General features: G+C 41.0%; 1 protein-coding gene across 2 annotated transcripts in view; it reads right to left on the bottom strand.

Moving 5' to 3' along the window:
- Nucleotides 1-25,763, bottom strand: part of LOC126281296 (rap guanine nucleotide exchange factor 6-like) — a 758,425-nt gene that overhangs the window by 535,949 nt on the left and 196,713 nt on the right. Inside the window, exons 1-2 of one of the 2 annotated variants that reach the window (XR_007551247.1) lie at nucleotides 15,066-15,152; nucleotides 2,060-2,453 (exon numbers count right to left, since the gene is read on the bottom strand). Coding sequence is in view for 1 of the 2 variants with exons in the window: in XM_049980129.1 (XP_049836086.1) it covers nucleotides 15,066-15,200 (135 nt within the window). In the remaining variant the exon portion in view is untranslated. Of the gene's footprint in view, nucleotides 1-2,059; nucleotides 2,454-15,065; nucleotides 15,687-25,763 lie in introns of those variants that run through there. The other variant, XM_049980129.1, reaches the window with a different exon arrangement.

The following is a 25,763-nucleotide window of genomic DNA, read 5'->3' as shown; positions in this document are numbered from 1 at the left end:
AGCAGTCAGAAAGCCGAGCTCTTTCAATTATCTACTGATAAGATTCTGGATGAGCACACCATAATATCCCTGTTATTCTTACAGCACCTTTTTGAGCATTGAAGACTTCTTTCTTGTAGACAATTTACCCCAGACACTATTCCATGTGACACTAAATGAAAAAATATGTAAAGTAGGTAAAATTACTGATTTGCTTCTACAAGGTTTTAGGAGTTCCAAAACATGCTTTTTTCAGTTTAAATTCTGTTAAGTATGAACACTTAAAGAATTTTCAAGTTTCCACGACTTTTATGATTTTCTCACCATGTGTTACACTATCGTTTGTGTAGTATACCTAGATGTGCAGAACGGAATCTATTGAGACTTTTTAAAATGAGGGTAAGACCATTCCCAGAAAACCAGTGTGTAATAATTTAAAGAACACTGCTTACCATTTCTTCCGTTGCTGTATGCATGCTTGGATTGATCGTATAACTAGTGTTATACAACAAGCAGAAGTAATTCTTTTTGTAGCTATTAGACCGAAGATTATTAACGAGAGTCAATAGTGGACCTAAGATTGAGCCTCAGGGAATTCCGATATGTCACTTCCTTCCAGTCAATCTCGTGTCCCTGGACTACATTGTTTGAATTACGAAGTTCAACTTTCTGTATTCTTTTGCTTAGATATGACACCCATTGCTTTGCTATACCATCAATCCCATAGAATTTCCATTTACGTATTAAATAGGGTGATTCACAGTCAGATGCCTTCGATAGGTCGCAGATAATACCAATTGGCGCTATTTTATTATTGAATTCTTGTAAAATTTGGGAAGTGGGCATGTACATAATATTCTCCATAAATCAACTTTTCTGAGATCCAAACTGATTTGCTGACGATTGTATTGTAGCTCAGGAAAGAAGATACTATTCTAGGAACATCACCTTGTGTAAAATATTGGAAAAGATCTTGCTATAACTGACATCTTTATCACATTTCTTGTGGAGCAGCTTAACATCAGCATTTTTTAATCGCCTTGGAAGAATGCTTTATGTTAGTGATTCATTACATATTTGAGGTAAGACAGGACTTACTAGATAGGAACGAATATTTAGTACCCTATTGGCAATGCAATCAGATACAAATGAGTTATTTTTATGAGAGAATATAGCTGTCATTTTAGAAGTCTGTGATACACTACTGTGGCAATTTTGCTAGGGTTGCATTTTCACCATATGGCTGTGATTTTTTCCCATTCAGATAAACAGCTGTATCACCACGTTCTGTGCCTGGTTTCCTACCGCTCGTTTCACTACATTCCGTATGGCCTGTTGTCGGAATTACTGACTGCCTACGTCTGTTTTGTTCTTTTGACTGACTTCAAAACAAAGTGCTTAGCTCCAGATTCTACCCCACAGAAGTACCCCGTCTCACCAGTGACCGCAGCGATCTTGGGTTGTGTGATGGTGGGCCCCAATAAATTTTATGCAAGAAGCTCATCCTGATCGACGTTCAAAATACTTCAATTTCATAATAGAACACCATAAGCTGTTAGGAAACAGTCGTTCTATGAATGCTGTATAGCTCTGGTCACACCGAAAACTGAAGTACATGATTCCTATGGACTGATAATTCTAGTTTAACAGAACATTTCTGTGATTGAGTATAGTTTCTACTCATTGTTCGGAGTATACAGTACTATTACAATACTGATACGTATTGGTTTGACAAGCGATCACCTTTTCGGAGTTAATGTTGGCTTATAGTAACATTGTAATTCAACTTTGTTTCGGAGACTGATTTCAGCTGGACGTTGAAAGCACTTGACCTACACGAGCACATATATTGAACAAAGTTGCAACATTCATTTCACGTTGCTGTTCTGTCTGTTTTATGCAGAGCAGGTCTGTCAAAACTTACCTACATATTTGTATAAATATTGTAATTTCATATTTTTGTGTGTTGCGTACGTGTGATGGTGTGCGGAATTCAGCCTGTTTGGTTATTTGCAAGCTGAGAAATAAAAAACTCATGTTTAACTACAGCGTGGGCATTGGCCAGATTAATTTATTTTGGTGAGACAGTAGCAGGTATTGAGATAGTATTTCGAGCGATTCGTTAATCATTCCTTCACCTTATGTTAGTGAAAAAAGTATCAAAACGTACTTTAGCGGTATTCCAATATTTATTTAGTATTTATTTAGAACAGTAGGTAGCGCAAGGTAGAATCTTTTCCACATCTGCATAGAAACATTACATGTATACTATGAATGCAAGCACTTTTTTCTGTTTGTAGTGACAATGTGCTAACTCCTCTCAAAAGACTCCTCACTTCTGCTCAGTTTCTAAAAGCAGCCACGGAATTTCCACAGCGGACACACAATGTAGCTCAGCACGGCTTCACATTTTGCTTTACGTGAGTAACAGGAAGAGCTCGAATGGCTAATTTTCCACATCAGAACTTCACGACCTGAAAAATAAGAAACGGAAGTAAGATTCATTTTCCGTGTATTTCGTTTCTCAAAGCAGCTTCAATGTTTCAAGTTAAGCTGTGGTAACACGTCACATGTTTAGGATAATTTGTAAGAACTAGAAACTCCATAAAAGTAAAAACCCAAGGAATATCTATTACAAAAATTTCAATTTCACAAGCAGGTTCCTTTCTAATCCTGACTGAATATTCTGGATATTCTTGAATACCGTTTTACTTCGAGGCTCTGCGCAAGTGTCCTGCCAGCAGTGTAGTGATGGACCGTTTCTTTTCGTACGGTCTTCTTCGTTTCTGAAGGCTCAACATAAATCTCACTTTGCGGGCCGCGGCCTGCAGTCGCGCACTCTTAGAAGGAAACATCACCTACCTGACTTCATATTTGGGGGAGAGGGTGGGGGGAGCATACATGCAAAATATCAGCTCCGAACTGATTCCGCGCGAAAATTTTTGACAGTACGCAGTTCTTACCGTACCTTCTGAATGTACAGGTTTTATGTTTCAGATGCACCGGCAGTCGCTCAGACCTACTGCAGCCGCTTAATGCCGAGTGCGAAGTACTCTACATCGGAGTAGGACGTTTGTGTAACACTGCTTTGACGTTGATAACAGCCTTTGTTCATTTTGTCCAACTGATTTCTAACCTGTATCTAGTGCATGAGATCTATTCGCTTTTAACATTTTTTATGTAGCTAGTCCGAAATGCAGTGTAACAGTATCATTAAAAAAATAGAGGAGCGCTATTTCATTATTAGCACCACCGTTGTGCGCTATTTTCTTTCAATTTTAAAGCCCATACTGTGTAAGTGAAGCTAAAATCCATTAACGACGTTTCACAGTAGTTCAGTGCGTTAGCTTTATTCATCTTTATTTGGAGGCTCCTATAGAGCTGCAGAGTATTAGTATCACAATTCTGTTAAAATTACACTCTTAGTTCATGTTGACATTGCGCACACATTGCACCCTATTACTGCTGTTGTCGTATAATAAAGTGTGTTCGCTTGTAACATTTTGAAACACGTTGGCCGGATATGTACACCTCTATCCTCCTTTTTCCACACCATCACCGAATAGGCTGGCTCTTTGTTTGAACTGCCCAGCAGAGTACTTCGCATTTGAGCATTATTGTGGAGCGTAGCGCGTGACAAACGGTGCGCGTAAAATTTAATAGCTTTGCTTAACTGCGTACTGTCAGAATTACGACCCAAATTTTCTCACGGGCTGCGAATTTTGCTGGGACTGATATCTTGTAAGCTCACTTTTTCTTTTTTTAATGAGGTCACGTTGACGTTTCTTTGTTAGCAGCGGCTGGGCGAGACAAATTACGCGAAGTACTGCTCCGGAAATTTTTATCGGATCCGTTTATTGGATACTTATTTGTATTTACTGGCTGCTGCGGCTGTGAACTTGCAAGTGTGCTTTATCCCCTCAAAATATGAGCTCAAGTTTATGATGCTGGCTTTTAAGCCTAAATCCATGTAACGATCTACGACGACCACCCTCGTGTTGTCGCCTCCTACGCCAGTACAACCGAAGCCTTGAAAAAAAATACAAGGCTAATTGTCAAAATCGCGAATTTGAGGAAAAGTGATACGTATACCACGTAATTAGTCCAGAATGAGATTCTGGAAATATCACCCAGACTATCTCCGCGATATCCTTTCTTTCAGGAGTGCTAGTTCTACAAGGTTCGCAGGAGAGCTGTGAAGTTTGGAAGGTACAAGACGAGATACTGGCGGAAGTAAGGCTGTGAGGACGGGGCGTGAGCCGTGCTTTGGTAGCTCAGATGGTAGAGCACTGGCCCGCGAAAGGCGAAGGTCCCGAGTTCGAGTCTCGGTCCGGCACACAGTTTTAATCTGCCAGGAAGTCTCAGCTAATTAATGATCATAATTGCACTTTAATTAGTTTAATTTGAAAGTTGTGCATAGGGATCTACTCTAAGTCTCCAAAGGAAGTCGTAGACATTGTATTGTAAAAGTATGAATCTCAGAGGAATTGGAAATGCAGTGAAAAGCTCGAAGTGCCATAGTTTAATTTTCAGCAAAAACTAAAGTTAATTTTGCCGTTGTAAAACTAGGATGCTGAATCCTTTCCATTGTATCTATCTTTTGTTCCAAATGTGCGTTTTAGCTTGTAGGGCACGATACGCTGTTCTTTTACACCTTTTCTCAAAATAGAGCTGCCTTCCCAGGCCTGACTTCCATACACACTTCTTGTCTGAACTACATGAGGCTTACGTTTGTCCACCTGGACTTTGTAATACACACACAGCAAACCTAAACATAGCCATTCTGCTTTGACGTCTTCCATTTAAAAGTATCATTCGTGTTACTGACAAATGGCTGTATGTCTTGATTGCTGTATCGTGTCCTTTACATCTTCCGGAACAATACTTCTGTTAACCGTTGAAGAAACATTCTGCCCAGTTGTGGCATGGGTTATCTGTCACTAATGAGACTTACCTGCTGTGTCGCAGCAATAACTTTATTACCTGAACTGGGGTATTCATTACCTTCATTTTTCAGCTTTACCTCATTTCTGACAAGTATCTTTCCACACAAACTGTTAGAAACATCTGCTGCCTCGGCTGTTCTTTTAACACTGAAGAGTATACGAGAGGAACCGTCTTTCATTTGTTATCAGCAATGGCTATTAAACAGCTTTGCCATCTATTGATTATATTTGGTACTACTCTTCATTCGTGGCTGCTTTAGCCTTTTGTACTTTATTGTGCTTGGCGTGTAGATCCCATTTCACACAAAACCTCAAAATTTATTACGGCAGTTAGAGCCCTTATTTCATGTGTTCAGTTAATTCCAAAAGAACGGTTGCCTTAATAATTAGTTGAATCTAGAAACTGTTTTAACACCTGCAGTAGGCCTCTGATGTGGCAAACCTGAGTTTCTCCCCAGATCAAAAACAAAATTTCATAACACCTCAAGATTTCATCGAAATTAGCTTCCGCAAAGCATGAGTACCAAGACGTTCCTGTTTGATTAAAATTTTCTAAAGGAAATCTACATCAGATAATTTTAGTTTCATTTTTCGAAAAATAAAATGCACATTATATATATATATATATATATATATATATATATATATATATATATATATATACTCCTGGAAATGGAAAAAAGAACACATTGACACCGGTGTCAGACCCACCATACTTGCTCCGGGCACTGCGAGAGGGCTGTACAAGCAATGATCACACGCACGGCACAGCGGACACACCAGGAACCGCGGTGTTGGCCGTCGAATGGCGCTAGCTGCGCAGCATTTGTGCATCGCCGCCGTCAGTGTCAGCCAGTTTGCCGTGGCATACGGAGCTCCATCGCAGTCTAACACTGGTAGCATGCCGCGACAGCGTGGACGTGAACCGTATGTGCAGTTGACGGACTTTGAGCGAGGGCGTATAGTGGGCATGCGGGAGGCCGGGTGGACGTACCGCCGAATTGCTCAACACGTGGGGCGTGAGGTCTCCACAGTACATCGATGTTGTCGCCAGTGGTCGGCGGAAGGTGCACGTGCCCGTCGACCTGGGTCCGGACCGCAGCGACGCACGGATGCACGCCAAGACCGTAGGATCCTACGCAGTGCCGTAGGGGACCGCACCGCCATTTCCCAGCAAATTAGGGACACTGTTGCTCCTAGGTTATCGGCGTGGACCATTCGCAACCGTCTCCATGAATCTGGGCTACGGTCCCGCACACCGTTAGGCCGTCTTCCGCTAACGCCCCAACATCGTGCAGTCCGCCTCCAGTGGCGTCGCGACAGGCGTGAATGGAGGGACGAATGTAGACGTGTCGTCTTCAGCGATGAGAGTCGCTTCTGCCTTGGTGCCAATGATGGTCGTATGCGTGTTTGGCGCCGTGCAGGTGAGCGCCACAATCAGGACTGCATACGACCGAGGCACACAGGGCCAACACCCGGCATCATGGTGTGGGGAGCGATCTCCTACACTGACCGTACACCTCTGGTGATCGTCGAGGGGACACTGAATAGTGCACGGTACATCCAAACCGTCATCGAACCCATCGTTCTACCATTCCTAGACTGGCAAGGGAACTTGCTGTTTCAACAGGACAATGCACGTCCGCGGGTATCCCGTGCCACCCAACGTGCTCTAGAAGGTGTAAGTCAACTACCCTGGCCAGCAAGATCTCCGGATCTGTCCCCCATTGAGCATGTTTGGGACTGGATGAAGCGTCGTCTCACGCGGTCAGCACGTCCAGCACGAACGCTGGTCCAACTGAGGCGCGAGATGGAAATGGCATGGCAAGCCGTTCCACAGGACTACATCCAGCATCTCTACGATCGTCTCCATGGGAGAATAGCAGCCTGCATTGCTGCGAAAGATGGATATACACTGTACTAGTGCCGACATTGTGCATGCTCTGTTGCCTGTGTCTGTGTGCCTGTGCTTCTGTCAGTGTGATCATGTGATGTATCTGACCCCAGGAATGTGTCAATAAAGTTTCCTCTTCCTGGGACAATGAATTCACGGTGTTCTTATTTCAATTTCCAGGAGTATATATATATAACCCAGCACTACTGGATACCTGTGCACAAGACACGATATATTGCCACATATGTGATCATAATCAGGGAGATCAGCTCACATTAGATACGCTTCGCACCAATTGCGTGAGGCCGAATTTTTTCAAGTGTGCAATCATAATTGCGACTAAGTCACCATAGTCATAAATGTAGCTGCTGAACCCAGTGTTGTGGCATAGCGCATGCTTAGCATAGAAGCCTTACTTTAGAAGTTGTAGAAGGTCGTAGGTTCCCATCTTCGAATGTTGTTGTTGTTGTTTACAGTCCAGAGACTGGTTTGATGCAGCTCTCCATGCTACTCTATCCTGTGCAAGCTGCTTCATCTCCCACTACGTATTGCAGCCTGCATCCTTCTGAATCTGCTTAGTGTATTCATCTGTTGGTCTCCCTCTACGATTTTTACCCTCCACTCCGCTCTCCAATACTAAATTGGTGATCCCTTGATGCCTCAGAACATGTCCTACCAACTGATCCCTCCTAGTCATGTTGTGCCACAAACTCCTCCCCAATTCAATTCAGTACCTTTTCATTAGTAATGTGATCTATCAATCTAATCTTCATTCTTCGGTAGCACCGCATTTCGAAAGCTTCTATTCTCTTGTCCAAAATACAGGGTGATTCAAAAAGAATACCACAACTTTAAAAATGTGTATTTAATGAAAGAAACATAATATATACATCATTACAAAGAGAATTTAAAAAGGTTTTTTTTCACTCAAAAACAAGTTCAGAGATGTTCAATATGGCCCCCTCCAGGCACTCGAGCAATATCAACACGATACTCCAACTCGTTCCACACTCTCTGTAGCATATCAGGCGTAACAGTTTGGATAGCTGCTGTTATTTCTCGTTTCAAATCACCAATGGTGGCTGGGAGAGGTGGCCGAAACACCATATCCTTAACATACCCCCATAAGAAAAAATCGCAGGGATAAAATCAGGTCTTCTTGGAGGCCAGTGATGAAGTGCTCTGTCACGGGCTGCCTGGCGGCCGATCCATCGCCTCGGGTCGTTTACTTTCATGTAGTTACGGACAGATAAGTGCCTATGTGGTGGCGCTCCATCCTGCTGAAATATGAATTGTTGTGCTTCTTGTTCGAGCTGAGGGAACAGCCAATTCTCTAACATCTCCAGATACTGTAGTCCAGTTACAGTAGCACCATCGAAGAAAAAGGGACCAAAAACTTTATTGGCTTAAATGGCACAGAAAACGTTCACCTTAGGCGAGTCACGTTCATACTGAGTTGTTTCCCGCGGATTCTCAGTGCCCCATATACAGACATTGTGACTGTTGACTTTCCCGTTGGTGTGGAAAGTTGCTTCATCACTAAACACCATCTTTGTAATGAAAGATTCATCTGTTTCCATTTGAGCAAGGCTAAAATCACAGAAATCGATTCTTTTAATCTTATCAGCTGCAGACAGTGCTTAAACCAATTTCAGACGATAAGGTTTCGTAACTGAATTTTTTCGTATTACTCTCCATACAGTTGATTGTGGAATTTGCAGCTCTCTGCTAGCTCTGCGAATCGATTTTCCTGGGCTGCGAACAAATGCTTGCTGGATGCGTGCTACATTTTCATCACTCGTTCTCGGCCGTCCAGAACTTTTCCCTTTGCACAAACACCCATTCTCTGTAAACTGTTTATACCAACGTGTAATACACCATCTATCAGGAGGTTTAACACCATACTTCGTTCGAAATGCACGCTGAACAACTGTCGTCGATTCACTTCTGCCGTATTCAATAACACAAAAAGCTTTCTGTTGAGCGGTCGCCATCTTAGCATCAACTAACGCTGACGCCTAGTCAACAGCGCCTCAAGCGAACAAATGTGCAACTAAATGAAACTTTATAGCTCCCTTAATTCGCCGACAGATAGTGCTTAGCTCTGCCTTTTTGTCGTTGCAGAGTTTTAAATTCCTAAAGTTGTGGTATTCTTTTTGAATCACCCTGTATTTATTCTCCATGTTTCACTTCCATACATGGCTACACTCCATACAAATAATTTCAGAAACGACTTCCTGGCACTTAAATCTATATGTTAAATTTCTCTTCTTCAGAAACGCCTTCCTTGCCATTGCCAGTCTACATTTTATATCCTCTCTACTTCGACCATCATCGGTTATTTTGCTCCCCAAATAGCAAAACTCCTTTACTACTTGAAGTGTAATTTCCTTATCTAATTCCTTCAGCACCACCCGAATTAATTCGACTACATTCCATTATCCTCGTTTTGCTTTTGTTGATGTTAATCTTATACCCTCCTTTCAAGGCACTGTCCATTCCATTCAACTGCTCTTCCAAGTCCTTCGCTGTCTCTGAGGTTCGCCGATGACATTGTAATTCTGTCAAAATTTTTATTTCTTCTCCCTGGATTTTAATACCTACTCCGAATTTTTCTGTTTTTTCTTTTACTGCTTGCTCAATGTACAGATTGAATAACATCAGGGAGAGGCTACAACCCTGTCTCACTCCCTTCCCAACCACTGCTTTCCTTTCATGTCCCTCGACTCATAACTGCCATCTGATTTCTGTACAAATTGTAAATAGCTTTTCGCTCCCTGTATTTGACACCTGCCACGTTGAAAGAGTATAATGAAAGAGTATAATGAAAGAGTATAATGAAAGAGTATAATGAAAGAGTATAATGAAAGAGTATAATGAAAGAGTATAATGAAAGAGTATAATGAAAGAGTATAATGAAAGAGTATAATGAAAGAGTATAATGAAAGAGTATAATGAAAGAGTATAATGAAAGAGTATAATGAAAGAGTATAATGAAAGAGTATAATGAAAGAGTATAATGAAAGAGTATAATGAAAGAGTATAATGAAAGAGTATAATGAAAGAGTATAATGAAAGAGTATAATGAAAGAGTATAATGAAAGAGTATAATGAAAGAGTATAATGAAAGAGTATAATGAAAGAGTATAATGAAAGAGTATAATGAAAGAGTATAATGAAAGAGTATAATGAAAGAGTATAATGAAAGAGTATAATGAAAGAGTATAATGAAAGAGTATAATGAAAGAGTATAATGAAAGAGTATAATGAAAGAGTATAATGAAAGAGTATAATGAAAGAGTATAATGAAAGAGTATAATGAAAGAGTATAATGAAAGAGTATAATGAAAGAGTATAATGAAAGAGTATAATGAAAGAGTATAATGAAAGAGTATAATGAAAGAGTATAATGAAAGAGTATAATGAAAGAGTATAATGAAAGAGTATAATGAAAGAGTATAATGAAAGAGTATAATGAAAGAGTATAATGAAAGAGTATAATGAAAGAGTATAATGAAAGAGTATAATGAAAGAGTATAATGAAAGAGTATAATGAAAGAGTATAATGAAAGAGTATAATGAAAGAGTATAATGAAAGAGTATAATGAAAGAGTATAATGAAAGAGTATAATGAAAGAGTATAATGAAAGAGTATAATGAAAGAGTATAATGAAAGAGTATAATGAAAGAGTATAATGAAAGAGTATAATGAAAGAGTATAATGAAAGAGTATAATGAAAGAGTATAATGAAAGAGTATAATGAAAGAGTATAATGAAAGAGTATAATGAAAGAGTATAATGAAAGAGTATAATGAATTTGAAAGAGTAATGAATATTTATTTTTAAAAGTAATCATAAGAATTCATTAGTTTAATTCAATGAGTTCGTTTAAATGTAATTTTTACTTTCAAATCCTAATTTTCATCATCGTACTGACGTTTATTTACTCTTTTATTTACTATAAAACCAAAGAACTACAAATATAAAACACAAATAAAAGGAGAACCTCCGGCAGGCCTGTGACCTGACTTTGGGGTGAGGCTGGTGAGCTATGAGGACAATGTAGGCTATACTGGACAGGTTGAACCACACCAGGTAGTTAACCGTAGAGGAGCCAGACGAACGACAACCAACTGAAGCAACATGGCTGGAAATACAATAGAAGACCTGTGATGGATACGTCATCGCATGAGTAAAAAAAATCTGCAACAGTTGCCAGGCTATGGCGGTCTAGTGTCGAAATTATGGTAGAAACGTTGGGAACCACAATGAAAAATACAATAGTGGCACAAAAAAAACGCTATTATGTCCCGGACAGAGTTAGGGATGTAAAAGCAGGGAACTAGTGTTATTGTCTCATTTGGTAGCTATAAGAACTTTTAATCAAAACGCAATATCTGAACTATTTCATGACTCAACCGTAGTTCCTCAGTGAACTGCGCTCTTAGCTACGAACCATTGGCGCACTTGCTATTTACAGGCTTAAGTGCTTGATCCTGGGCCCAAAAACCGAGGGCATGCATGTAACAGCTAAAGAAGTGCTTCTGCAGAAATAAAATGGCTGGATTGGATTTGTTCCTGGAAAGAGGGGTGATGGAGGATGGTAAACAATTTGGTTCCAAACAATTTGGTTTCTGGGTGGGGGGGGGGGGGGGTTGATTTCGTTTTTCTCGCTCAAACACATCCCTGTAGCATGTATGATAATGGGGTGTCAGAACACAGACAAGTGTGTTTCTTCGCAGTGGGATGCATACACAATATGAAGTATCAGAGTGGGGTGCATCTAATAGGAAGCGTCACATATTTGAGATGCATGCACCCTGAAGTTTAATGGCACGTTGTATCACATTACACAGCAAATTTCTTGTGTCTTATGTGAAATGACATGTTATTTGACAATGCATTGTATTACATTAGATGGGCAGTAATACTACCAAGTAAATTATATAATATATATATATATATATATATATATATATATATATATATATATATATACATATATATATATATATATCTCACCAGTTCGTCAAGACTTCTTGATTTTGTGTGTTGTTGAAGTTGTCATTTAAGCTGAAAAGTTAGTTCTTTTATATTTGTAACTATGCCCGGGACATATTCACCTTGTGTGTGTGTTATAGTCCAAGTGCATGCACATGCACTATCACTCTCTTACTGTCACTGCAATAATCTGTTTTGATACTGGTTGTCTGTCCTCATATATACACTTCGTATTTGTCTTCCTCCCCCCCCTCTTCCCATCTCAGATATGGTTGTATAAAGCCATCATTATGTTTCTAAAATGAAACGTCCTGGCACATTATAACTGTGTGCGAGACCGAGACTAACTCAGGACCTGTTGCTTTTCGCGGAGAAGTGGTGTCCCGTATCAGCGCACACTCCGCTGCAGAGTGAAAATTTCATTCTGGAATTATGTTTCTAGCTTGCTGAGATATTCTCTATGCACATAATCAACTTAATATCCGTCTAATACGGAATATTCTTAACCTTATTTTTCTGAGCGCGGCCTGGAATCTTCACCTCCTTGGCTTATCGTGAAGTGGTGACCCCATGCTGGTGCCTTGGCTGACCTTCGAATGTTGACTTAGTGCCAGATGGGTTCAAACCTCCCGTCGTTGCGTCACCCCTCCCCTCCCCCCCCCCCCCCCCCCCCCAATTGGATGTAGGCCTGACAGCTAAGAAGCTTCGCCAGAACCTTTTCTGCTTATATTTTGACATTTAACTGAAATATTTCTCGGTTACAACTTCTCCCGTGCCATAACCGATCAACCTTACAAACTAAGCGCAGCCAAAAAAATGGTATTGCAGAAGCAGGACCTCCGTAACTTCATACGGAAAGTGCGTTATTAGATTAAATAACAGTGTAGTATCTATTCCAGCTGTCATAGTACTTGAATGGGCATACCAACCAGACTACAGCGAAGCGTCTAATTGATCTCAATTTTTGACGCATTAAATGTACCCGATTATTTGTCACTAGACTAATTGAGATCAGGAGCTCACGAAACACCACTGAACTAGAATTTTTTTAATGTAATATTATGATACAGTGTTTGGGGCGCTGTGCCATCAATTTGTTCTCACCACGTGACACATGGAATGTAAGTAGCTGTGGGTTTGTTGTATTGTTTCGATATGGTAAAGTGCATTTTATATTTTGTTACAACTGTAATACTGGAAGAAATGTTTACGTTTATTTCTGTCTCATAATACAAGCGAGTGTGTGGCAGTGGCGGAAGGAAAGGTCTCCCGGTCGCCACACAGAGTTACCGGTTGTCAGAAAAGTAATAACGACGATAGAGTTCCAAAGAAGACGTCCCGACGAGACTCGTCAAACCTGGCCGTAATGATAAAAAAAAGGGAAGTTAAAAACAAACATTTTGTATGGAATTGATACAGTAAAAATTCGAGGGAATTCACCTTCAATTTTAGCCACAAATGGGTGCAAACTTATTCATCCACGTTGTTAATGTTTGATACGTGGCTATATATAGCTATGGTTTCACTGTAATAAAGTGCATAAAAAGTGAAGTTATTGATTTTGAAGTGTTCACTCGAAAATTTTATATGAAGATAACTTACGAACTGAGTCTGAGTAGAATATATTGTGGATTAATTAAAGCTCTATTTTGAAGTTTAAGTGAGCTTAATGAAATGGGAGATCAAATTATACGGGATAATCCTATCTTTAGAATACTGAAAGCACGGTCGTGATAATCTTATGGACTATACCTCACGACGAATGGGATGCTTAGGTTTTCTTTAGCAAGCATATGAAAGATAAATCTAAATTCATAACATTGCAGAAACGAAGGTTAATCAAATTACGGGCGAAGTAAGTTTTCAAGTGGCACTTATAAATCAAGAGACAAAAATCATCTTTTTACTGCGGCGGACCACTATACTGAAGTCAATGGATATTTTAACTTCCGCTACTTGTAATTTTAAAGTGGAAAGTTCTACTACTAATGGAAAAGTGTTAGTTTCAAATAGTCCAAAAAGCAAATTATTCTTTAAAAGTGAAATTTCGTGGGGATTCATTTAGTAAAAAATCAAACTGTTCCAACATTAAGTGTTATTAGGACCAAAGATAAATTGCTGTAGAAACTTGGCGGAAAGTTAATATCTTTCGGTTACTGCGTCGACAATGTAATAAAAACTATGATAAGCAAATTTTTTTGAACATAAATAATACTACTAAAGCTACTGCTACCAATGCGCTTACGCCCTCTGCGATGGACCGTTCAAACTGAACCTGCATACTGATTATATCTTCGAAACTATGTAGTGTACGGCGGCTACAGTATGTGCTTGGCTTTACTCCAACAGTATATCGTAAGTGGCAGGCTGCACCTTTTGGTCACCAAGCAAGAAAAATTTGCCGTCCCACTGTGATACGGGGATCCTTCTGCTGCTGCTGCTGCTGCAGCTCTGGATGTTTGAATGGCGAGTTGCCCTAAAGTTGACTCAGTTTTGGAACACGATTTGTTGCCTCGTCGATGGCACTTTCCGTGGAGGGTGCTGTGAACGTCCCAGTGATGCAACAAGAATACCCCCCACAGTCCCAGTATTTTTACCCGCAGATTTCACACCACACGTAAGTATTGTAGTTAGAAATTGTGAGGCAGCCTAACTCGGGGCGCGCAAATTAACGAGGCTGTATTCATCCAGTATATGGGAGCGACCAGTATACGAATCTCTCTGGAGCCGGTAACTTAACAATCCTACCCGTATTCAATGACTGGACTGATTGATTGTGCAGCGTTTTTAATTTACACGACCATGTTCCATATTAGTTGCCTAACTGCGTCATCCCGCTACGCAAACCCAAAACTGCGAGTTAATGGACAGTACGTCTGAACGTATCCAGATAGGAAATGCCCGTGTGTGTGTGTGTGTGTGTGTGTGTGTGTGTGTGTGTGTGTGTGTGTGTGTGTGTGTGTACGCGCAAAGAGTGAAACCAGAACGAACTACGTCACCCCCTCCCAAGATGCACTATTACTTTGTTATTCCAATGTAGGTACTGTTACCTAAGCCTCTATCCACGGTTTGCTTTCATCAATAATATTTGTGGCGCAAACTTTAGGTATCTCACTCCCAGATCATCTCCACTTTGCAGTAAATAGTGCGGTATAAGCTGAGTGTAGCTGCAAAACTGACTAAGTGAAAACAAATGAAAAGCAAAAACTTTAAAATTGTGTTGACAGGTGTAGCTGTGTGTTACCTGTATGGAGCGCCGGCAGGGATCGGTCCGCAGGGCGCGGCAGAAGGCTGGGTCCACGCGCTCTGCGTCCATGGCTGCACACGGCGGTGGGCCTTGGTAGAGGGGCGGGAAAGGGGTTTCCCCGTCGGCCCTCATGGCCGCCACATGGCATCGCGATGCAGCGCCGCCACAGCCGCAGAGGGCGGCCTCATGCGGCCGCCGCCCGAAACAGCGCGCCGCGGGGAATCACCATCCCTCCTGCCGCCGCTAACTTCGCAGGCACAAACGATGTCACACGTCACACTTTTACAGCGGGTACCACGCCCACTGCCGAGATACTTCTCACCATCCTTATTCAGAGCACTTTGACGCGAAACGCACTACGTATTTCGATGAAGGATGATTCACTATCACAGCTAATGTGAACACTAAAAATGAATGTGTGGAACTGGAGAAATCACTGAGCACACTTTGCCCTCGTCTGGAGTAGTTGATGGCAGACAAAACCCCTGGCTGATCCGCGTTCCCAGGCCGCTCGGTCGTGTTGTACCACCCCGGGAGTGGTGCGTCTGGGTCATTAACGACTGTCTCCACAGACAGTTACGTCAACCATGCCGAGTCGTCCGAAGAAGCCACCTGAAACTGAAAAGGTGTTGCAGCTTTACTGGGAGAAAAGACATGTGGGAAAAGTAACTACATCATGTGGGAAGGTAAGTAAGTAAATCGTTTAAGGGCAACAAGAAATGTAAATCAACAAAAATCGTAAAACCTCTTATAATTCTGACAGGCTGAGACTACTACGGCAGAGAGTAAGTTCTAACCACCCTGCCGAAGTGGAAACGAAGGCGATGAATGGAACTTTTTAACGCATTGTTTCCTGTAAGCTATGTCGCTTTAAAACCTTGCAAGGTTAGGAGACAAACACGCCCCAGATTTGGAATGCAGGAAAGAAAATCTCAAACCTATTTTGCCGCATTTGAAGCTATGGAGCACAGTTGGTATGTGGTCTACCAATGCAGAAATCGAACTCTGAAGTCTTACACGGAGATGCTTTGTTTAATGAAGAAATGCATACATTTTAATATAGCGAAATATAAAACAGGACTCGTTATTTCTCTGCGACGTAATTAGTATGTATCTGAAGCCACCATTTGAGAACTGTACCACATACTGTATTATCCAGCTTCTGAAACCTGAATAAACAATTAGACGCGAGATCGGAGCGAGGATGCGGCGGGTGTGTCAACTCGCAATCCGTCGGAGGCTGCCTTGCCCATTCTTGATTCCATTATAAACCGCAACTTCAGAACTGCTTCTCTCGTGCCTTTACCTTTCCTAAAGTCAAATTGATCGTCATTTAGCTCAGTTTTCTTTTCCACTTTCCTGTATATTATTCTTGTAATCAACTCTGATGCATGAGCTGTTTAAGATGATGGTGCGGTAATTCTAGCCTCTTCACCATCCTGAAATATCATTCTTCGCAGTGTTACCACTGCTCGCTATGGCTGCAGTCATATGGCAGTGGATACCACCACCACCACCACCACCACCACCACCACCACCTTGCTGAGCATGCTGACCAGGCAGTTGCAGCTGTGCCAGTGGTCCCTAGCTCCACTGCTGCCCCAATTTGTGGGGGAACTGTCAGTTACAGCACTGTGGTCCCTCAAAGGATTTACACCAACTTCTGTTGATCTATCTCCACCGTAACAGCGGCCGCCCAGTCCGTAGCTCTAGCATCCCAGTAACAGCTGTATCGGTGATACCCTCATCTATGGCCTCATCGTTTGTGTGTGGAATCCCAACGGTCTGTGCTCCCAGACTTCCTTCACCACAAGGCCATCAACATCAGTGTCATCTGGGAAAATCAACGACTCCTGCAATCATCGCACTGATAGGGCAATGGCGGGTGGCGGCATTGCGATCTACATTAATAGTCTACTGTGTCAACGTCTGGTGCAGCTGCTGAACCCGACTATACGGAAAATGACATTTGTGTCCACATTTCAGTTAGCGTCTTTAGCTATATCGCGGTCCGTCTTCTGTCCAAGTTTCATAAAAAATGCCTTATAAACATGAATCCGAAACCGCCAATTTTGCGAAATGAGTTTAAGGTTCACAAAAGTTCCCATCCTATCCGCCCGATCGTTGACAGTGCCAATAGTGCGTATCACAAATTAGCCAGGTTCCTACACCGTAAATTTAAAGAATTGTCTGAAAAAAACTGTCAAAAATTCGGGAGACCTGGCCAATAAACTCAAAACTTTAGCTTGTTCTAACATCACAGAACTCTTATCATTTGATATTACAAGTTTGTATACTAATGTACCTGTTGAGTAGACGATGGACATTATAAAAGCCAACTTGCAATACCATGAAAAATTACCTGTCCCTGAGATTGATGAACTAATGATTCTGTTATGAACCACCCGCAAAATTCTCTCTCTTAATAATAAATTACATTCGCAACCCTGTTGTCTAGCTATGGACACAGCTCGTGAGTGGGTATCATGCCATATTTTAAAAATCTCAATGGAGCAGATTTTTTCCGGAATTATCCGGAGCTGGCAAACAATATAACTTTCTATGCGAGATATGTAGATGACTTGCTGTTTGTTTTTAAGGTTTCCATGAAGGCCTAGAACTGTTATTTACCACTTTCAATAACCTCAATGTAAAAAACCAGCTTCACGCTAGATATGAGACAGCTGATAGGACCTTAGACTATCTCGATCTGACTATCCATTATTGGCAATAAAATATATTTCAACATTTTTCGAAAAGCAATTTATTCTGACAACATCCCAGCTGATTCCACCCATCCTCAGGTCCATAAAATGGGCTCCTTTCACTGGAGTATCCATCTACACCTTTCCACTGCGCTTTCGCACTGGAATAAAGAGCAGGCAACGAAATAGGTATCAGTTCCCTTTATAGGTAACGTATCCCACAAGGTCGTTTATTAAAAATCTAGAGTGTAAAGTTTCTTACTCTATCACCAACAACCTTAAAAACAATTTAGTCCATTCTGTTGATAAAGGTACTGATAAATAATACCTGTCACTTGTACTGAATGTCCCTGTTATTCCATTGGCTAGACAGGAAGGGCCCTGTCTGTCAGGTTTTGAATGGCATCTGCCGACCAAAGGCAGCGATGGAACACGAGGATCTACATTTGCTGAACATCTTGACCGAATGACCTATGCTCCCAAGCTTCTAAAAGATGCAGAACTTCTGCATAATGAAGTCAAAGGATGTAACTTAGACACCCTTGAAGAATTGTATTTTTAAATATCTTATTACTAATGGAGAAAATTTACTTAACCAGTTGCAACTAAAAGATAGAAATTTTGAAGGATTTCAACCTTTACTCCAGTGGAGTTGACCCACGGTCCGCTTAGAATGGCCGATGCTGTTTCCTATCTGCTTTGCCTCTTTATTATAGGGAGTTTGTATAATGTGTCTCCATATTTTTGTATTACACTGGTAATGACACTAGTTGCAAAGGTGTTTCTTAAGTTGCCTGTTATGTTCAAGATATTTAGTTCTTCGCACGCCTATGTCTCCCATACTAATTTATTAGTTATTGTAGTGGGGTTTCGCCCTCTTACTACAATATTTGAATGTAAATTTTCTTGCTCTGACTTAGTAGCTAGTTCTTAGGAAAATTGTTTAATGTACTGTACCATAGGTAGGCATTTGTCCGTTTGTAGGACTGTTCGTCACATTTTGTTTACAATTTCGTTACGTTAAGTAATTATGAGACGACAGCTTGTCTCTAGCGCTCGCGCATGCGCTTGGCTGAGCCTAGCGACGCCTGGTTTCCTAGTTGCTTACGTGTGACCCTTATTCCTGGCCCGGCGTAGCTCTACATTTTTCTTATTTTTTTTAGTATTCGCAGACAGTCTTATTATGCGTCTTTAATCTGCATTAGTTTTATTCTGTGACATGGCCAACGTTTAGCCCTCAAAATAATTTGATACTTTTAAGTACCACGATTTTCCTTATTATGAAATCAGAGTGATAATGTACTTCAATGTTTAATGTATGTCTGTATGGGTTAATTTATAGGATCTGTAGAAGATACCGTTATTGGCATCGAAATCTAGGTAAACTAAAAAAAATTACCTTGCAACTGAAGGCTGAATTACTTGTTGTCTGAACCATTCACGGTTGCTGAAGCGCTGCATTATGTTAAAGATTTGTAAGCTTTCCTAGATTTCCTGCTTTTAGTTAACAGTCCTTATGCCTTTATGATTTTCTGAGTATTACAAAAACTCAATGTATCTGCCGTGAGAAAAGACGCAAAAAATAAATAACGAATAAAACTCTTGTTATTCACAGATGAAAAAACATACGAAGCATTAAAATGTGATAGCTCAACCTCACAGAAAATAGAAACATTTCGAACTAAGCTATTGTTCTTCCTATTGCAACATACCGTACATGTTTGCGAGGGTCGCAGAGCAGGCTGCATGCAGAGCAGGCTGCATACATTGCAGTACGCTGAGACATCGTAGTTACATTCATTAATTGGTGCGCTCACAGAGTAGGAAAAAAGGCAAATAGTTCCACATTCTGTCACTGGGTGAAAATATGGCGCTTAAGCAGTCAAAGTTAAGTGTTTCATATTTTGACGTCAGTGTGTTTGTCGCTTGGCGACCCATGTATCATTTCTTTTGTTAAGTGACTTGCTGTGAAGATTAAGAAGATTTAAATTTCTTTGGAAAACAACGGGCTGTTGAGAAGATAGACTGTGCAGGCTGTTTTATGAGAACAGCAGCAATGTAACACCGCTACCTTACGAGAATGTCGCCATGAAACAACTACGAAGTGGCCCCACATTAAAATTGCGCTAGAGAACATGATCAAGAAATCTGAAGGAAAAGGTGGATTAGTTAGTACGGCAAGGAGAGGAAGACGGTCCATTTCTATGACTTGACGTCTCTGTAGCTAAAGCCGATTGTGCAGTACGTACCTCAATTTATGCAGCCAGTGCTCGAGCTGTGTCACGCGAGGTATTTCCGAGCGGTTAACAGTACGAAACGTTTTGCGACGCAGTTTACACTGATTTTCTCGGACGGTTCAAAATGTGCAACAAATGAAGCGCCGAGGCAGGCTACAACGCAATGACCTATTGGGTGACATGCGGCTTGTTAATATTTTTTGGATGCACGTTGTAAGTACCTTCTTGTGCAGGACGCGATCCAGCTCTGCTGGAAGGCAATTGTGTCCATAAGTGTTTTTTTGGAAGATGCGGGAACACCAGGTGAAGATTTGATTCGAGAAATTTTCAGTAACGACAGCGTATCTTCAGGCAACTTCAAGACTAGCAGCTTCTCAGTTCCGAAGACCTAAATCCATATAATCCATGGGGCATCTGAAAGATCGAAGGGATGTGTGTGCACTCTTCCTGATCTGTAGGATAGCATACGACTGTCTTTAGCCCTGTTTACACTGGACATGTTTTAAGGGAACCACACCCTGGTTTAAGTCTAAAAAAATCGATTCTCCGTTTTATCATATTTCGATAGATTAAGATTGAGTATTCTGGAAAGGATTTTGCTGAAAAATTTTTTTCGTGCGTTTAAAGAGCATTTTCCTACCACGTGTGTTTATGTGCCACGCCCACTTTTCTGCATATATTTTACATCTTTATATCCCCTACATTGCACATCAGGGATTTTTTTTACTCCCAAGTATATTGACTATCCTTAGAATGCAACGGTCGGTATTCTTTTATTTCTGCTGGTTGAAAACAAAACGATTTCCAACACGCTGTTAGTTTTGTTCAAGTGAATTGTGAAATACAAAACTTGCAGGTATACTATGGGCAGGCAATTAGGAAAAGTAAAGAGAATCTGGCGGCAATTAGGAGAGATGTTTGGTCACATTCTTCCGTAAGTCTTCTACTGATAAGTCATGTCATTGATTGTATCCATCAGAAGAAAATTTAGTGGTGCAAATACAATAGGGTTCAGGCAAATTGAGAATCTTATTCCACTAGCGTTCTTTTCCTGCTGCTGTCATTACAGCAATTAAACCTTTTTCAGAGACTTGGCTCATCATGACGTAAGGAAATGTCTGTATGGGCAGACAAACAACCCAAATGACTGTTTCAACAGCTTAATTTGGAACCGCCTTAAACTGTATTGTTAGGCATGCATACAATGAAACTAGGAGTGCATTACGACATTACATTCAGTTGTAGTAATATTGGTAAGTGTTGGGTACTGAAAAAGCTGGGAATTGATCCTGGTGTAAATTTGATCACCGGGCTGCAGCATTGGGAGAAAATGATAGTTGACGCAGACAGGTCTGCATCTAATATGGCCAAAAAGCAAGACAAACATCTAGGAATGTGAAAAGACAAATGAATGAAATTTTCAGAGGCTCCGCGTAACATAAAAAGCCACCTCTGGTACTACATTCATTAATATTTTCCCATTAGGAAGTTCACAAAAAATATTTTCTGCACAAAAAACTTAATATCTTTTGTTAGTGAATATGAAAAAGCATTTCTAAAAACTATAAAATGGATAAAGTAGATTTTAGTAAACTGAACTATTAGCATCACGTAACTTACAGTAAAAATATTAAGGTCCTGTATCAAATAGTTTTCAGAAATGGGTCAAATACTTGCCTAAATTAACATGGGTTACATAGGGAGGGTGTGGTCCCCTTAAGCAACTGTCGACCATGCCGTGTTACGGATGCGGCTTGTCACAGAATCGGGAGACCAAAATGAAAAAATGCTTTAACTTGTTACCATTTCTTAACAAACGTACCAGAAGCAACATTATCGTGTGTGCGATCGTTCCTTCTGTCGCGCCACACCATATACTGACTGCTAACAGCGCCGTATTTTCACCTAATGTGTATCTGTTTACCCCACACTGCGACTGCACTGGATATTAACATACCCCACAATGCGTCCTGGTATGTATACATTCCACACTGTAGCACTCCTAACACAGACAGTTTAATTACAACCATTCGCTAGTTACTTAAAAGAAAAATTTGGCTGAGCCTTTTAAATCTGCTAAATTTTTCCAGATGCTTTCAAACAACGGTAAAAACTAAGTAGGCTACATCGTTCGATAGTGAAAGATCCTATATATATAAAGATTGAGGCCCGTCAATAATATAAGTAATGTCACTCGCCCCTTTGCGTAATATAACCTGCCAGAATTCAGTTTCGATACATAGGAGCGGTGTCAAAATTATTTACATCACACTACCGATTCCACGTATAAGTAGGCTGTTTAGGTTTTTAGGTTGGTAACGCCACGGTAGCGCTCTGGATGAAAATCACTGACTGTGCTGTGTGCAGTCTGCAGCTGGTTGGACTCATTGTTGGAATATGCGTCGCTATTGTAGTGTTGGGCAGTTGGACGTGGGCCACCAGCAGTGGTGGATGTAGAGATAGAGAGAGAGAGAGAGAGAGAGAGAGAGAGAGAGAGAGAGAGAGAGAGAGAATTATGAGCGAACGATCTGGACGTGTGTCCGTCAGACAAAGGAAATTCGGAAGACTGGATGTCATGAAATTATATATAAAATGACTTAACACTATTAAAGTAAATACATTGTTCTCTATCAAAATGCTTCATTTGCTAACTATGCCTATCAGTGTTTAGTGCGTTCAGTAGTTAGAATATTTATTTATCTGTCAGTATTGGCGCTCGCTATATAGAAGTTCCAGTAACGAAGATTTTTGTGAGGTAAGTGATTCATGAAAGGAGGATGTTGTTGTTAGTCAGGGCCATTCTTTTGTAGGGATTATTTAAAGTCAGATTGCGTTGCGCTAAAAATATTACATATCAGTTTAGTGACGATCAGAATACATAAAGACAGAAATGTCTGAGTACGTTCAGTTTTGCTCAGTTGTTTGAAAATCAGATAACATAAGAGGTTTACCAGCACAGTAATTCATAATTTTTCTACAGGGATGTTTCACACGGAAGTGTGTACACAGAGGGGCTGAGCCGCAGAACGCTGACAGCCTAAAGTCAAGGCAGTATCTTCGTACCTTTCTCTGGACTTCAAGTGAGCTATTGTGATGCATCATCTGTATTACCGTGCCACGTTCAGTTCCTAGCTTGTGCCCACGGCATGTGACGACAAGCATCTCGTGTGTGGCGAGTCGCTTGGCAGTGTCGTGTCTCGACCACACAATAAAAGCCTGCCCACGGTCACGCGGCCATCGCCAGACAGGAGAAAGTCGACACAAGACACACCCATTCTTGTTCAGAGCGCTTTCTGTTCCACGGCCACCTCCGTCTTTTGAGTGCAGCCCGCGGAGAATAAACAGCTACGGTGAGAGCATTGCGATGCTAAGGACGAGAATTCTGCCAGCAGCATCTGCTGCAGCCAAAGTCAGATGATTTTGAGACTGCGCATTTTAGCCCGTATAGCACTTACCGTGCTGTGAGTTATTGCTTCGCTGCTATAGACCACCTTCAGAAATACCGTGAAATATTTGTATGTTTTTCAGACATCTTAATTTGATAGAAAGAAGTTAAGTTGGCTTGAGGATGTGAAGAGCAACGGCATTATGCGTTTTCGTGATATATCGTAGCTAAGGTCCCACTTTATTAATGTTTTTCGATAATGAGATATGTAGCGACAGCGACCAACTTTTTTTTACATTTTGTATTGAACTTATATTCGTATTGTTGAATCTCTATTCTATTTCATTACGCCAGAGTGACGCCACCAAATTGTCACGAAAAAATAACGCTTATGGAACTATGAACCGTTACAGTAACTAGCGCAAGCGATTTGCATCACCTGTTTTGCATTCTTTCAATTTTTCTTTACTTACTCTTCTGCTTCTTACAGACACGTAAAATAAATAACAGTTTTTGCCATTATCAGAAAATGGTGACTATATACTACGCACAAGAAAGTCCAATGCTCGAATTCTGGAATAATGGAAGTGACAGCCAACAATTTTTTCAGGTTTTATATTGCAGTTATTCATATTGACGAATCTGTTCCAATGAATTACTTTACAATGTCACTGCATAGAAAACGGTCTCGTACAGAAATGCTTTGAGACGGCACAAATTGCATTAAATTAATTGGTCCGTCATGCGTTTTTTTTTAAATGCGTAAGAACATAGCACCATTATGTATACACTGACTGGCAGTTTACTGAAACTGACTTCTAAAATTGTCTAGCATTTGTTTCGTGAATACACTGCCATAAAATCGCAGAAATTATCTCTACGATACAAGACTTCGTAATACCGTGTCACGATATTCTTCAATACATGAAGTGCCTATTATTAATATGACATTTGTAATTACACGTTTCTTGTCCATACATGTGAGAAGTAACTGGTTTTATTTCACGTAGTTCTCCGTACACCCGAAGCAACATTCACCGCTGTTACTGAAACTCGAACGCGCAGAAACATTTCTAAAACAGGGTGAATAGGTGCAACATTGAGGCTTCGCTATTACAGCAAATTTTAGACTAGCAGCGTCGTCCCAGAATCAAGTGACTTGCCCGGTTTGATGTTTAGGACATGCGCCGTAGATTATGCTCACTCCATACATGTACAGCACATTCTCTATAGGGCAGCCCAGCGTCATAGGGATCGATGGCCTTTGTAGTCTGGTCCCTTCAACCCCTCAAACAAACCAAGCAGCGTGAAGTTGAGTGGCGGTCGACAGAGAATCACAACCTTGTACTAGACCTCAACTGTTCATGTGGAGTGGAGTGGAAATAGCACTGGAGCGGCCCATGTGAGCGCATGAGGACAGCTGATAATATATTTAACTGGAAGAACTGGCAACTTTGCACAGCGCTTCCATGATGCATTTGTGCCTTGAAAATGAAACTGTATGCACCTGTCCAAATTACAGTGGTTGTCGAAGACGTCATCCGACTGCATTCTCGTACGTTATCTGAACATGTTGTTCAAGAGTATTTTTCGCCCACCCGTGCTCAGCGTATTATGTCTCATGATAATTTATCTTCCTAAAAAAGTTTTCAAAGGATAATTTATTTTTCAGACTATTCGTGTAAGTTCGAAGCGAGCTATTTCTTTTAACAGCATTAATAATAATTTCAGCTCACAGTGTAATCATCGTCTAACTCATAGCTCAGCTTCCCAACGTGTGACATCCTACATATTGGATCCTACACCCATTACTTCCTAAGTCAGTTCAGGGATCCAAGACTAGAAAATTACCGAAAACCTAACATTTTATGTTTCCTTACAGGAAACTAGCTGTCGTATTGACATGTTCACACATCACTCTTAATACAACACCGCTGACTACGAAGAAAGCCATCACCTCCTCTTAACTATGTTACGTTTTATGCGAGGTGCTTCATATTTTCGGTGATAGTACACGTGATGTGTGTTTTATGAAACCATACAACGCGGTGTACTTTTACTTTCGGCAGTACTGACTACTACACGGCCATGTTGGTTTGGGACAGGTTCTGAGAACAGTGCATTCGCTGCAATAGAACTAACACGAGCCGAAGAAAAGGTTTGCTTCACATAATTCAGTGGCACTTGTTACGGTGCGTTCTTGTATTGTTTGTAGGCACGGCCGCTGCTGCTGCTGCTGCGCTGTGGTCGGTGATTCGCGCGTCCTCCTGTTTGAGTACAGATTGATCACTAAAAGTACGACCACGGTAACGAAACCGAACGTAGGTGACTTCTTCCGGAAGACGGTCCTCTGCTTACAATGGAGATA

Source organism: Schistocerca gregaria, chromosome 1, assembly GCF_023897955.1.
Source record: "Schistocerca gregaria isolate iqSchGreg1 chromosome 1, iqSchGreg1.2, whole genome shotgun sequence".
NCBI lineage: Eukaryota > Metazoa > Arthropoda > Insecta > Orthoptera > Acrididae > Schistocerca > Schistocerca gregaria.
This window is presented reverse-complemented; position numbering and strand designations above follow the sequence as displayed.